This window comes from Pygocentrus nattereri, chromosome 2 (genome assembly GCF_015220715.1).
Source record: "Pygocentrus nattereri isolate fPygNat1 chromosome 2, fPygNat1.pri, whole genome shotgun sequence".
Taxonomy (NCBI): Eukaryota; Metazoa; Chordata; class Actinopteri; order Characiformes; family Serrasalmidae; genus Pygocentrus; species Pygocentrus nattereri.
Genome location: NC_051212.1, coordinates 36,116,195 through 36,131,973, shown reverse-complemented (window position 1 = coordinate 36,131,973; position 15,779 = coordinate 36,116,195). Strand labels below are relative to the sequence as shown.

At 39.0% G+C, this 15,779-nt stretch overlaps 1 protein-coding gene across 6 annotated transcripts; it reads left to right on the top strand.

The window, feature by feature from the left end:
- Nucleotides 1-1,349: 1,349 nt before the first annotated feature.
- Nucleotides 1,350-8,820, top strand: LOC108440653 (probable G-protein coupled receptor 141). 6 transcript variants are annotated; one of them, XM_037544702.1, is made up of 3 exons: nucleotides 1,350-1,454; nucleotides 6,622-6,668; nucleotides 6,880-8,820. In XM_037544702.1, exons 2-3 carry the CDS (start codon nucleotides 6,666-6,668, stop codon nucleotides 7,786-7,788), a joined length of 912 nt encoding a protein of 303 aa, XP_037400599.1. In that variant the 5' UTR covers nucleotides 1,350-1,454; nucleotides 6,622-6,665; the 3' UTR covers nucleotides 7,789-8,820. The 6 variants fall into 6 exon arrangements, with proteins under 6 accessions (XP_037400599.1, XP_017575137.1, XP_017575133.1 ...); XM_017719648.2 differs by having other exon boundaries at nucleotides 6,622-6,675; XM_017719644.2 differs by lacking the exon at nucleotides 1,350-1,454 and adding an exon at nucleotides 1,754-2,321.
- Nucleotides 8,821-15,779: the final 6,959 nt, after the last annotated feature.

The following is a 15,779-nucleotide window of genomic DNA, read 5'->3' as shown; positions in this document are numbered from 1 at the left end:
TTTACACAGGTAGGCGAAGGTTAGGTAAAGGTGTTAGGAGTCTTGCCCAAAGACTTTTCAGTGTAGGGTGGGGATTGAGCCCCAGTCTACAGCATAGAAGGCAGAGGTGTCACCCACTACACTATACCTACTGAGCATGTGACACTACACCAACCACAATCTGCTTCAGAGATCAGCTTCACCTGAATGTTGATTATCCCACCTGTTGTTCCTTTCCCAAACTCCTATAAAGACTTTTTGCTCACATCACTCTTTTCAATGTATTGCTACTCTTTTTTTTGTTTTTTGTTTTTTTCTGTGATTGCCCAGCATGTATCTTGACCCTTTTGTTAACCTATTTGACTGCATTTTTGCCTCTGGTTGGTTTGGTTTTGGTTATAACGTTACACTTTCTTTGGCCTGCTATCTGTCAGTCATCTTATTACATAAATCAGCCCACATGTTGAGGTGGGAAGTCATCACATTTGTTAAGTTACACATACTGAAGTAAAGTTTGAACCCAAAATTTTCAGATACGTCTACTCATCGTAGTAGTGTGGACTGAGTACAAATGTGGTGTATTTGTAACAGTAGTGACCACTGTACTAATTATTTTCCACTGCAGTTCTGTAAATTAGTACTTAAAGCTGCACTATGGAAAGTCTCAGACAGTAATTTAAACGTCATGAGTGTCAAGTCAGATTCATAGGAGTTTTTCAGACCACATAATACAACTTTACAATTTAACGGCAAGCACACAGGCCCAAAAAGAAGATCTGGGACGATATTTGGGTCTCAAACGCAGTGATGACTGATGACAGTATGGTACACCAAGTTATGAGCTCTCTTGGAATGCACTGGCAATCATCAGGTTCATCTGCTCAGGGAAGGGGGCCGAAGCACAACCGAATGTAGCAAAATCTTCTTCCACACATTATATGATTTCCACTAGATTTAATTTAACACATACTATCATTTCCACTGGAGATGTAGTTTCATTTGGATCTGCTACTTTTGTGCTTCTACTGAAGTTTTTTTTTTTTTTTTAGAAAAGTGCATTAATTTTTTACTGAAGTCATTACTCCACAGAAACCAGAGAAGAGGCTACTCTACCAACACCATTGGGCTGTAAGAAGTCCAGGCTGCATCTGTCTATCACATCCTGATTTCACAGAGTCATATTGCCAAACACAGATGCTGTAAAGGCCACGCATGACAGAGTAAATGTCCAACGCTATACGTCTTCCTACATCGTTCTGACTCACACTCTATGCTAAACAGAGGTTTGCGTCAGAGGAAACTGTAGCAGTGCATGTTTCTCAACTTCTGCTTGGCACTCGGGGTCCTTCCTTCTGCCTCGTACCACGCATGTTTATTGTTTCTTGAAATTCGACCATGCTTGAAAATGTGCTTAGTGCGTAAAGAGTAAAGTCCAGTGCGGAGAGAATTCCCAAGTCCGGCCTTATCGTTTATCTGTGAGTAGAGCTGTATTATCTTTACTGTAACTGTGTCATACAGTCAAGAGCCTGAGCTGCTCAGACAACACCAGCGTTCTCCACCACCTGTTCATACTCATAGAGAGAAAAAGAAAGAGAAAGGGGAAAAGAGAAAAAGATAGATAGAAAGTCAGAAAGAAAGAAAGGTGTGTGTGTGTGTGTGTGTGTGTGTGTGTGTGTGTGTGTGTGTGTGTGTGTGTGTGTGTGTGTGTGAGAGAGCGACAGAGAGAGCATGAAAACAGTAAAGGGAGAAGAGAGAGAAAGAGTGCGAAAGACGGAAAAGTGAGAAAATGGGGAAAAGTTAGAAATAGAAAGAGACAGACAGAATGCAAGTGTGTGTGTGTGAGAGAGAGAAGAAGAAAATGAGAGAGAGAAAGAAGAGAGAGCAGGAAAGAAAGAGACAGAGAGATAGTTAGAAAGAAAGAGAGGGAGAAAAGGAAAGCGAGAGAATTTGTTTACGACAGTATGTAGACAGATATTTTTTATTTTAATCCAGCTTTTATAATGTTCATGTTTTTCTAACAATACACTCCGTATTGATTTGCTATTGAAAAGAACAAATGTTCTCTGAAGGCCAATGAAGGCCAGTAAATCACAAACCCCGTTGAGTGGTTTTGTCAATCTTTAATCCACATTGCAGCATTGCTGTCAACACTTCCTCAAGCCTCTGTGGGCTGGCTGAGGTTAGGATGGCTCAGAGAGCTCAGCAGTGACTGAATTTTACATTCACGGTTTCTTCTTAAGCCATTCATATCTATAAACAGGCCTGTGTTGGAGCAGTTATACACCAGCATTTGATGAAGGATTCAGAGTGATTTCATTTTAGAGTATTTCAGCACTGAACTGGTGAGTATCTGTTTAACTTGGTTTCACTTTGAGTCTTTTTTTAGCTCTTGTATCAAGTGTAGGCTTCTCCATCAGCTTGTATGTTGACATTCTGTTCATTAAACAAAGCAGGAGTTTCATCACCAGATCATGTACTGCTTGCTTGAAACAGGACAGAAATGGAGATACCAATGCTGACATATAGACAGAAATACATCCAATGTTTCATACTGACATTTAATTCCAGGCAGTACAAAATTAATATCATTAGTCATTATGTATTTTTGCAGAGAACCGTTTTTGAACATCTCCCTGTGTTGTAAAGATCAAGGTGTATTGCTCCAGGCTGAGGAGGGAAGTCTTTTGCAACTTCTGCTTTGACCTTTTTTTTTCTGACATGCTCTCAACTTTTCCCATTTTCATTTTTCAAACTCAAAAGAAACAGCCAAATACACCAACTAGCCACTTCATAACTACACCTCCTTGTTTCTACACTCTGTCCATTTTATCAGCTCCATTTACTGTATAGATGCACTTTGTAGTTTATACAATTACGGACTGTAGTTTATCTGTTTCTCTGCATACTTTATTAGCTCTCTTTAAATGGACGGTGCAGGTACTATTTGGGCGGTGGATCATTCTCAGCACTCCAGTAACACTGAGGCAGTGGTGGTGTGTTAGTGTGTGTTGCGCTAGTCTGAGTAGATCAGACACAGCAGTGCTGCTGGAGTTTTTAAACACCTCAGTGTCACTGCTGGACCGAGACTGGACTGTAGGCAGCATCCTGTGAGCACCGATGAAGGACTAGAAAATGACCAACACAAACTGTGCAGCGACAGATGAGCTACTGTCTCTGACTTCTGAGGTCGATCAACAAAGGCAGAGTGGACAGTGAGTGGACAAAGTGTTTAAAAACTCCTGCTGTGTCTGATCCACTCGTACCAGCACAACACACACCAACGCACCACCACGTCAGTGTCACTGCAGTGCTGAGAATGATCCCCCACCCAAATAGTACCTACTCTGTCGTGGTCCTGACCGGTGAGAACAGGATGGTCTACAGTTTGTAAATGCAGAACTACAAATGGTAGATGGACTGGACAATTGGGAAGGTATGATAACACCGAGAACAACACAAAGCACACGACTTTCTAACACAAACATTGCTTTCACGACTTAATTGTTTTAGCACCTGTTTGTCTAAGTTGTATCAAAAACTAAAGATCCTTAATAATAATAATAATAATAATAATACATTTTATTTAGTAATGGGGCCTTTCAAAGCACTCAAGGACACCTTACAACGGTTAAAAGAAGAATGGTAGAGTATAAAAGAGGATAAAAAACAAAAAACAAATAAACAGATAAACAAATCAACATACATTCAAATACTTTCAACCAGACGAGAAACAAGACAAACAGAGAAAAGTGAAGATGAGGAATCAGGAGTATGCAAGTGTGAATAGATGGGTTTTAAGCTGAGATTTGAAGGTCCTTAAGAGGTCCTTGGCTAGGACATATGGTTCTACACTCCACAGGTGCCAAAAGGGTTCTTTGAGTTGTGCTATTAAAGAACCACACTTTGTAGGACCAAATTAAAAATTGATTTAAACCTTGTAAAAGGCTTCCTAGCGCCTTTGTATTATGTGGAGGTCCTTGAAACTAAAAGTTCCTCACACTCACATCTCATTTACAGAAACGTTTCTCTGAAAACCATCCATTAAAAGGTTGAGTGGTTCTCCTATGGCTTCTTGCAAAGAGCTCTTTGGCACGTTCCTATTTAACCCTTGCGTCGACCCATTTTCAACGTTGATCAAAAGACAAAAATGATGTGATTTATTATTATTTCAACCTCAGATTCTTTGGTCTTTGCTCATTTTCTGTGACGAACATATAAAATAACACATTTTCAGTGACATTACATTGTTCACCCTCACATTTTATTATACATGTGGTGTAGTGCGGTGTCCCTTCACTCTGCTCTCCTCCTACATGGCTTGCTGTTTGTGGTTGTATCTGCATTAGTAAATGTGTGGACAACATGGAAAGGCTGCTGACTGGCCACACCTGCTGAAGGAGAACCCTACCCTGACCACTTGTGATATTTTAAACATGTGGTATTTTTATATAAATTGTTATGGCTGTATTGATTTGAAAACAAATAATGTGGTGGGTCCACCAGACCACATGAACATCACAGAAGGGTTAAGAATGTAGGGAAAAACCTAATACATGTGTAGATCATTTACCATGTGTGGAAGTTCTTTACATTTTAAAAAGGGTTCTTTACTCTCACACCTCACATTTACACTAATAGCTGTTCAGTGAGCTATTCTTTGAAAGGAACAAAAGGCAGTTATTCAACAGCATCACGCCAAGGAACACTTTTGGAAATCTTGTTTTGAAGAGGGCAGAAGGCCATTTGGCTTCAGCCGAGACAAAAGTCTGTGTGTTATTACATAATATACCATATTACATAAGGCATAATACTTTTACACAGATCAGATAATTCCAGACTAGATAATCTGAAGAGAAGATGTTTTCAGATTTCATTTCGCAACCCAAAGAAGGTCTGATGGAAGTGTTTGCGGACACATTCCGATGCAGCATCTAAATGATAATATGGTTTGTATTCTCTACCATCTTATATATTATTTTTTCTGTCCATCATATACTAAGTCGGTTCAAGGTACTATTTTCAGATGCACCCACTGTCCACTTTGTGAGCTCCACCTCCCTTATAGCGCCGTTGTATAGGTGTACAATTATAGACTGTAGACCTGTTATTGTTTATAATTTACCTCAGCCTCTGCCTCAGCAGACCATCTGTTACTGCACAATTAGCCTCTATCTCAAATCACTTTCTGACCACATGACTGCTGTTCTTCAGATATTACTTGGATGGTGGATCATTCTTAACACAGCAGACACACTGGCATTGTAGTTTTATGCCACTGGGTGTGATGCTGGAGTATTTTGGTGGTGTTGCTGGAGTGGTGTTGCTGGAGTTTCTGCACACATCAGTGAAGCTGCTGGATTGAGAGATGCCTACCACTCAAAAATAGCTAGCCATGAGTGGCTCTGTGGTCAGAAACTGGCCATTGATAAAGGGTTAGAGGACGACTAACACAAGTTATGCATCAACTGATAAGATACAGTCTCCAACTGCCATGCTTGCAATGTTAAAATCAACAAATCACAGTTGTGTCCTCTGAAGACGAGCAATTCCCAAAGCTCTCAAGGACATTCTGTTCTCCTTCGAATGCACTTGAACATTCATACAGTCAACTATTCATCTCACCTTAGCTGCCTTTGTCTATTTCTCTTTCTCATCTGAAATGGCTAAAGCAGATATTTCTGAGGATGTGTAGCTGTCAGGAAGACATTACAAAAAAATAGGAAATACACAAAAAAGGGAACATTTGTAACATTTCGTCAGAACTGGACTGAAATGTGGAGGAAGGTTTAATGAACTGATAAGTCTAATTGTGTAACTGGCATTACTTGAATGAGGAGCAGAAAATGCACCCAGCTTCTAAGAAGTGTGGAAAAACATCCCTGCAGATTTGTTTGGAAAACAAAGAATGCAAGTCTCTCAAAAAGAATGCAAGCAGTAATAAAGGCAAAGGATGGACGCACTAAATACTGAAAATGTACAATATATGTATATATACACATATATATACATATATGTATACAACAAATATATATATATATATATATATATATATAGTTATTTCTTCTGTGAAATACATGTTTTCTGCTTTTTTCCTGATGCCAAAAGATGAACCTTGTATCAGTGGCCGTTTTGTCTGGATTAATAATAACTGTACCCACTTTCAAGAAATTTGGTTAATTACAATTTTATGCTTAAAATATGTGTGTACATTAAAACACTCATTCATGATAGAATAATAACCAAAGGGCAGGAAGTGTTTTTATTCATGCAGTGGTACAACATCATTTTGAACACTACAAGTTTTACACTCTTAAAATTAAAATGAATTTTTTAAATAACTATTTTTGTAGTCTCAAATGCTCCATCCACATGTTGATTTAACTTTAAAAGTTTATTAAAGATTAGCAATTGACGTTCTGTGAACTGACTGTTTAAAGTTTTTCCAATTTTTGAAGTTAAAACACCTTTTTTTCAACATAAGCAAGCTACTGGGATTTTGACAGCTTCTGATTGACTGTCTGCCCAGAAAATGTGACCTTTCAGGCATAAGTCTAAAGTTAGAATTACAATTAGTTTGTGAAGACCTCATGTGTTTGCTTACACAGTTATAAACTGTTTCCCATGAGTCTGTTTTTCTTTTAGCACTGTTTTGAGAAGAACTGCAAGAACAATGGTCCACAAGAACAATGGTCTGCGGTTGGTTATTTGTTATTTAATCAAATAGCTCTTTCCTGACAAAGTTCAAGAATTTCCTTCTTTGTAAATAACTTTTGTGATTCTGTAAAACCTTTTTGAACATATAATGTGAAGGTTCCTTTCATAACCACATATCCAGGACAAGAACCATTATGCACAGTGGAAAATTCACATAAACCTGTTTGATATCTGTTTTCTTTCAAGACCATGGCTGAAGCATCCAACGTCACAACCCCAACCTCCATGCTCCCAATCGAATACAGGATGAGTCTCGTGTTCCTCTACACGCTCATCTTCCTTGGGGGCAGCATAGGCGCCGGCTTCATGAGCACCGTCCTGAAGTCCAACATGCTGTCCATCACCACCGTGTCCATGATCAACCTGCTGGTTGTGCACCTGCTCTTCCTCCTGACCGTACCCTTCCGCATCTACTACTACATCAGCAACCACTGGGCCCTGGGCCGCGACTTCTGCAAGATGGTCAGCGCGATGATCCATGCCCACATGTACCTCAGCTTCATCTTCTACATCGTTCTCCTGGCAGCACGGTACCTGGCCTACTTCGAGTGGGGCCACCGGTTGGAGTTTTATCGCGCTCTGCATGCAGTCATCGCCAGCGTGAGCTTGTGGGCCATCATCCTGGGCAGCGCTCTGCCTGCCAGCCTCATCACTTATGGATCTGTACCAAATGGAAGCATAAGTAACGAAGTGTGCTTTGACTTTGGTGATGCTCTCCAAAGCGTCAGCGTTCAAATCCTGAACTACATCATCAGTGCTGTGGTGCTGCTGGCCTGGATTGTTTTAGCCTGCATCCAGCTGTGGATCCTGTGGCGAGTTTACGGAAAATATGGCCGGGCCTCGTTCGCTCATCAGGAGTTTTGGGCTCAGATTAAAAGCCTGTGCTTCGTGTTGATCATGTTTCTTTGCTTTGTGCCCTACAATGTGTTCAGGATATATTACGTGAGCAAGCACTGGAGCAACCTTCAGATAGTCAATGAGGTTTTCCTGGCTATCACTGCCTTCAGCTGCTTCGACATGCTCACATTTGCCGGCAGGTGTGTGTGGCGGCCTGCTTACGGACAGTGCTGCACTTTATGTGAAAGGAGAAGATGATCTAAGGTGTTTTTTTGCTAAACTTTAATGAAAGGACATTTGAAATGCAGATGAATTTTGTTGTTCATTGAGGAAACATTAACTTAACTTCATTGAAACTCCCTTAAAATATCATTTTATTGCTTTCCTTCACACAAGTGCGTTGTCCTCAAGCCAGGTGAATTACAGGGAAACTCCACTTTTATTATTTCTGCATTATTCAGTCACTCAGATTACGATTCAGAATAGTTTGATAAGAAATGGTGCATTGTAGAGAAACTTACCAACTCTACGGTGGTGCTGTTAGTAACTAGGGTTGTGGTGTCTACATGTGCCTTCTAAGTTTTTATATGTAATGTTGATGATACTAACACAGTGGTAAATCTGAAAAAAATGTATTTGCCTTAACCATTCAATTTAATCATTCTCTATGAAACAGTTTGTAGCATTAAAACTCATCAGACGTCTGGTTCCTATCACCACCACTGAGAACAAATTCACATCAAACCACCCTGAATTACTTTATCTTCACCTGAACTATTGAATTATCTTAAATGTTTTGGTGGAATTTCTTTATATCCTTACAAACCCAAAAATGTGTTTCCACTTTGATTCCTCTCAAAACATCATTTACAGATTTTTGTTGTAGTTACTTGACAATTGATAGTAGTTGCTAAAGAATTAGTTTCTTGATAAAGTCTTGAGGTTTCTAACTAAATAATAAAAGTAGGGTTCAAGAGGTTAAGTTAGGCCCTTTATAATTTAAATGTTGTTTACAGTGCATAAAATTTGTTTGTTATTTAACATCCAAATGTCCCTTGATATCGTATTATTGTTCAGTCAACCGGTGTTTTACTCGAAAATGTACATCTGTAAATATACCTGTAAAACTTTAATCATAATCAACTTGTGTTGAAACCCATGTAGGAATATGAATCTTTGAAAGTGATTCGGTTGTGATTCATTGGTATAGATTCCACTCCACTGTGAGTGAACTCCTGTAACTTCTATGAACAGTTTCAGTGCATAAATTAAATACCTGAAGGATGTCAAGTTGTGTGGAAAATTCTTCCAGCTGGCTTTGCTTCTGCTCAAAATACGGATGCACCCTCTTGTAGTCTTAGCCAAAAAAGTAGGAGCACGCTCTTTGCAAAACAAGGTGTGTGTGTGTGCAGGGGATAAGGTGTTATGAATATGCATCCTGGCAAGACAACAGAAGATTGTTTGCTTAGCAAACAGATCAGGTTAGATTTTCAGGAAGAAGAACATGATCCATGCGTGACACTGGAGTCATTCGACTGACACTGTTTCAAATCAATTAACAGTTTCCGATACATTCTCAAATCAGTTCGCAGACAATGTATGAATGATTTAAGTAAGTGATACTTTTTTAATCCCACAACCGAGGAAATTCCACCTCCGCATTTAACCCATCCGTGAAGTGAAACACGACATACACACTAGTGACTACACACACACTAGGGGGCAGTGAGCACACTCGCCCAGAGCGGTGGGCAAGCCCTACCCACGACACCCGGGGAGCAACTGGGGGTTAGGTGTCTTGCTCAAGGACACCTCAGTCATGGACTGCCGGCACTGGGGATCGAACCAGCAAACTTCTGGTCACAGGGATGAAGATGGCTAAATACCACTCCAGTTAAAAGTCTGGAGATGGGCTCTTCTTTATATTTGCTATTTTCAGCATGAGATGAAATGATGTACTCCAGGCTGTTTCTGTAGGGCACAGCCATTCAAGTAAAACTTGAAATCAAATTTCATGCTGACAAATGTCCAGTTAACTAACATAAGTGAATGGCAACAGTAGTTATCTTTCAATGCTTAACCATTTGTTTTTACTCCAGCCAACTAATAAAATAAGACACATCAAACATAATTTGCTGAATTGTTTTTGTCTTTAAGATAGTTTTATTATCAAATGAGCATGTTAAAATGATATGGCCATTGCCTATTCATTGTAAAAGTAGTGAAAACATGAACTAATATTTTTTAAAAATAGTTGTTCACAGAAGACAAAATTCCTCTAGTTTTCACACATTATCTGAGTTGCTTTTCCTTCTGGGTTGTGGGGGAGTGCTGGAGCATGTACCAGCGGTCAAGAGGTCAAGAGGGGGAACACCCTGAATAGGTCACCAGTCCATCACAGGGCAAAGGTAAAAAAAAAGAAAAAAGATTAAGCTAATTAAATAAAAATAAACAATAAGAAAGGCCTTTCTTTTCACACACTCTGAACAAATGAAACATTTGGACTTGGAGAAAAACACGGTTCGTTCTGTTCTGTTCATTCACTTTTAAACATCGTCATCAACTTACTTTTGTTTAACAAGCCATGTGGTCAATACACTCAGACCAGAAACAGAAAATCTACAAAATATGTGACATTATCTTAGTTCTGGCGGCACGGTGGCGTGGTGGTTAGCGCTGTCGCCTCACAGCAAGGAGGGCCTAGGTTCGATTCCCCGGCCAGGTAATCATGATCCTCTCTGTGTGCATGTTCTCCCTGTGTCTGCGTGGGTTTCCTCCTGGTTCTCCAGTTTCCTCCCCCAGTCCAAAGACATGCAGTCAGGCCAATTGGACGTGCTAAATTGCCCCTAGGTGTGAGTGACTGTCTGTGTCTGTCTGTCTGCCCTGCGATGGACTGGTGACCTGCCCAGGGTGTATCCTGCCTTCCGCCCAAAGACTGCTGGGATAGGCTCCATCCAGTATGGGAGGCAAATCCTGCCAAAAAGGAAATGAAAATGAAAGCAATAAAATGTAAATGCAAACCTCTTTTTGCTATTTCTTTTTCCAAACATCTGAGCAAATATACTGCCAAAATTGAAAATGAAATGTCAAAACTAAAATCAAAAATTTTAGGACAGTCCCAACTGTCCGAGGAAAAACACGTCATGTCTCAGATCTGGTGACCAAACCGCCCCAGAGAAAAGGTATCAGACCAAACGGCCTCAGAAAAAACTGTGAAAATGTCCTTTATATCGAGATATACCATAGTTTACTAAGCCATATGAACCAGTCTGTGCTCGACCAGGCTTGTGTTTGGACTGATACATTTTCTCTGAGGCCGTTTGGTCTGATGTTCAGTTTCTGAGTCATGACGGTGTTTTTTCTGGAGACTCGAAGTCTTTTATCTTGAGGACTGATGGCGTTTCTGACGCGGACGGCTGAGGATGTCCTAAAATGTACCACGTAGCCCCGCCTAGTGCTAATTAACATATATTTGCATGTTGGTCAGTTAGAAAAAGAAAAAGAAAAGTGGAAAATGAAAAGTGAATCTCCAGCAGGTGGCGCTGATGCTCGTTTTCATTTTCTTTTTCATTCTGACAGTTAAAGCCCGTCAGCACCGAAAACGGAATCACGAACTGTCACTTTGCTGTTGATTTATTCATTTTGCATTTTCATTTTAATTTTGTCAGATTTGCAGCCGATCGCTATGAAAAATAAATAAGAAAGTAAACTTTGCATTTTGATTTTAGTTTTGACACGTATTCTGCATTTTATGAAGAAAAGCCAAAGCCAAAGTGAAGTTTGTGTTTTCTTTTGTCTGTTAGTGTTTTCATTTTAGATTTGGCTGTGAAAAACCAGAATAACGACTAAAATGAAATGACAAATAGCTGTTTTCAAATAAATTTTTATTTTTGTCACAAACGGCTCGTGCTCATTTGAAAAATGAAATTGCAAATGTAGGCATTTCATTTCATTTTCAATTTTGGCAGGATATTTGCTGAGATGTTTGGAGAAAGAAATGGCAAAAAGAGGTTTGCATTTACATTTTATTGTTTTCATTTTCATTTCCTTTTTGGCGGGATTTGCCTTCCATAGTCCAGCACCTTTTCATTCTCCCAACACATTTGATCCAAGTAATCAGCCCTTTCTGAGTTGAGTGGGCGTGTCAGTGGTTCTTGAAATCAAAAAGGAACGTTTTTTTTAGGAACAGAGTTTGGAATTGCTGCTCATGGCATTCTCTCAAGCAGCTCCATGCAGAGCTCCTGGGATGCTGCTCTACAAAGCTTACAGTTCCACAGTATGTTAGTATATTAGTTAAGATCTTTTGCCTTCAATTTGCTCATTTACATATGGCAATTAAGGTTATTAGAAAACTATAGAAATGTGTAAATGCATATCCATGTTATTGTGGTTGTACAGTATGTTGGCAATGATACTATATAGTAAATAATGTATAAATAGCTAGTAAGCACTGAGGTAAAGTGTAGCTTAGCAAACAATGCAAACAATGGATATAATGCACTTTGTTAGAAACACCTGCTTAGTCATGCAATTATCCAATCTGCCAACCTGTCATGTGGCAGCAGTGCAATTCATAAAATCATGCGCACATGGCTCAAAAGCATCAGTCGATGTTCATATCAAGCATTAGAATGGAGAAAAAATGTGATCTTTGGATGTGATATGGTCATTGGCTCCGTTCAGGGCAGTTTGAAGCTTTCGGAAACTGCTGATCTGTCTACAATCCACAGAGTTCACACAAAAAGGTGTGAAGAGCAAAAACACCCAGAGAGCAGCAGTTCTGTGGGTGGGAATGTCTTGTTGATGAGCGAGGTCAAAGAAGCAGACTTGCATGATAGGAAGACTACAGTAACTTGTAGACTACAGTAACCACTCTATACAACAGCAGTGATCAGAAAAGCATCTCTGGCCACAGAACACATTGAACCTTGAAGCATCTCCAGTCCTGTCATCCAAGAACAGGAATCTGAGGCTGCAGGGGGCACAGACTCACCCAAACTAGACAGTTAAAGATTGGAAAAGTGCAACTGGTCTGATAAAATTAGATTTTTTGACATACAGATATTAAGAGTCTGGATTTAGTGTAAAGAGCATGAATCCATGGGCCCAACCTGGGTCAACAGTTCAGGCTGGGGTAGGTGGTGTAATGGTGTTGTAAATGTTTTCTTGGCACTCATTGGGTCCCTGAAACCAAACTACAATTGTTTGAATGCTACAGCTTGCCTGAGTATTCCTGCCATCTATGTGCATCACTTAATGGCCACAATCCATCCTTCTAATGGTTGCATCTAACATGCTAAAGTCGTCTCAAACTGGTTCCATGAACATGACTGCTGGTTCAGTGACTGCAGTTGCCTCAGTCACCAGATATAAATCCATTGGAGCACCTTATTTGTGTTATAATGTAAGATTCCCAGCACAAATGCACAGCTGGCAAATCTGCAGCAAATGTGTAATGCAATCATATCTCAGTGGTGGACAGTAACTAAGTAAATGTAATTAGTTTATGTACTTAAGTAGTTTTTTTGTGTATCTGTACTTTACTGAAGTTTTTCCATTTCAGGCGATTTTTTACTTTCACTCCATAAGTCAAATATCTGACTTTTTACTCCACTACATTTTGAGAAATCTGTCGTTCCTTTTTGTTTCTGTGTGTATGAAAACATAACATGTTAAAACAAAAGAAGCGCAAAGCAAGAACACCAATCCGGGCACAGCGGTCACTTTGTTTTGAGCTTGTTTTGACCTGTTGGTCATACCGACCCAGGGCAAGCACACAGTTCAACGTCAGTGCAGCAGCGTAAAAATTTGGGAGCACATACGTCACATAAACTATGGAACTAACCTAACTTTGTGTAAATAGACCACAATATAGAAATATGTACACATATGCAGTCGAGACTGGCATGTTTCTTTTTTTCTGAATTCATACAAACTTTTTCATTTCATAGTTAATTAGTTTGGGTTAGTTTATGTTTATGAACAGAGACCCTACAGATCAATACAGTAAAGGAAAACTCATTTGTGATCCTGAGTTTAAAGCCAGTTTTTATTTCAGCTTGTAACTAATTTATAAAGTAATCTTAAACTGAAACTGTAAGAAGTTGTTTCAGAGGGACTCAGTTCTACCTGATGGAAACTGTTTGCCTTCAGTGTTTTGTGTCTCACAATCACATCATTTTAATAGAGATCAGTGTCAGATCTCAGAATGACATTTAAGACTGGTTTACCAAGAGAGACACTGGAGGATTTTCACCTAAAATGAGTTCATGAAGCGAGTCTTGTTATAAAAATGATAACAGGACATCAGAGCCATAATTACTCTTTTAGTACTTTTACTTTTGATACTCAAGTACTTTAGAAGGCAAATACTTTTGTAGTTTTACTCAAGTTGAGGTCTAGAGTAAGGACTTCTACTCTTACTGGAGTAATATTTTACCTTGGGTATCTCTACTTTAACTCAAGTACATGATTTGTGTACTTCGTCCACCACTGTCATATCTACATGGACTAGAATACCTAAGGAACACATAGAGAATGTTGTTAAACACACGCTCTGAAGAATTCAGGTTGTTCTGGGAGTAAATGGGAGTATTAGAACGGTGTTCCTAATAAAGTGTACAATGTAATATATAATACATATATAATACAATACATGTCACAATACAATATCCACTTCAGACTAAGATATTACAGTGTACAAATATACACACGCCTATACAAACATTTGCATACGTTTATGTACACATGTCCATAAAAACATGAATGAAATGGAGATTTGAATGAGTAGAGAATCATGTGGTCTTCAGTCCAGGTGAGTTCAGTCTAGGGTGACCTACCGAGACTAAGAATACAAGACAGAAGCTCCAATCTTCCACTCCGGACTGACCCTTCAGTGGGCCTGAACTACTCTGATGTCACTCATAAATAGAGTACATGTTCACTGCCTTGCCATTATTGGTATAAAAGTCAAATTGCACTACATTGATTGATTGAATGTCTTTGAGTTTAAATGAGTTTATATATTTAGTGTTCCTGTAATGAACTACAGTGCCTAGATGAGCATGTATCGACCTGAATGCCTAATTCCAGTTAGTTATTTCTAAGCTTATTAGCATCATGTGTACAGCAAGTACAGCTTCTTTATATTTGTACAGCTGCTCTGTGTGGTTTTGGTCATATGTGTGTCTCTTCTGATCATGACTTCACATGGGAAATATAAATAAATCACTTGTTAAACACATTCTCTCTCCTGCATTTGAACCACAAATGATAAGAGACAGCTGTCAAATCTAGGGCTGTTATGGTGAAGTAAGGAAAATAATCATCAAATAATATTTACCTTCTTGATGAATTAGTAAAAATTAATGATGCTAATGCATATTTAAAATTGTCTTGCAGTAAGATACGCCTGATGGACACGCCTTCTTTCATATACACCTCCTTTTTTCACCATATAGTGCGCGTTTTTGTCATTTGTGTGGTAATATGTATGGCATTCAAATGTGTTGTGCATCATTCAAAAAGCAGTCAGGACTCCTTATAATTCCTTGTAACTTTAGCGTGAATAGGCGGAGCTAAACTGCTGTAGGATAATTAAATTCAAAATTCAATTCAAAATTTGCAGATCGTGTTCCATACATGGCACTACATGGACTGAGGAGGCAATGATATGTTTTGAAACTTTAACAATGTTTATGTACAACATTAAACTCTTTTATTTTAAAAAAAAGTATATAATTTTGAACCTTTGAAGGCTTCCTAAATGACCTCTTCCCATTATTGTCCCGTTATTACCTTGTTTGCTGTTTAGCCTTTTTTAAACAAAACTCAATTTAATTAATTCGGTTACCCTTTTTCTCTGTTGCTTGAACATGTTTGTCCATTCAGAAATGGAATTCTCAAAACAGCTGCTAAACAGAGATTTGCTAGCGGTAGAATCATTTTTCTCTGCAGACTGAACCTCCACAAAACACTAAACGCACCACACTAAAGCAAACTTTCCCATTATACAGCACAACTAACAGTCAGGAGAGTAAATTCCTTAAATCACTTATTAAACTACAACCAATAAGCCCAAATACAGGTTTGAGTTTCACAGGTTTCAGCCTTCATTAGTGCTGTATGTCTACTGTTCTGTCTGCAGAAGTGAACAGTTTTAGAAACAAATATATTTGCTCTTTTTTTTTATTTTTAAACTCCTGAAATGAGAGCGTTGCAGGGCAACGTTGTCCAAAACGATGCTGAAC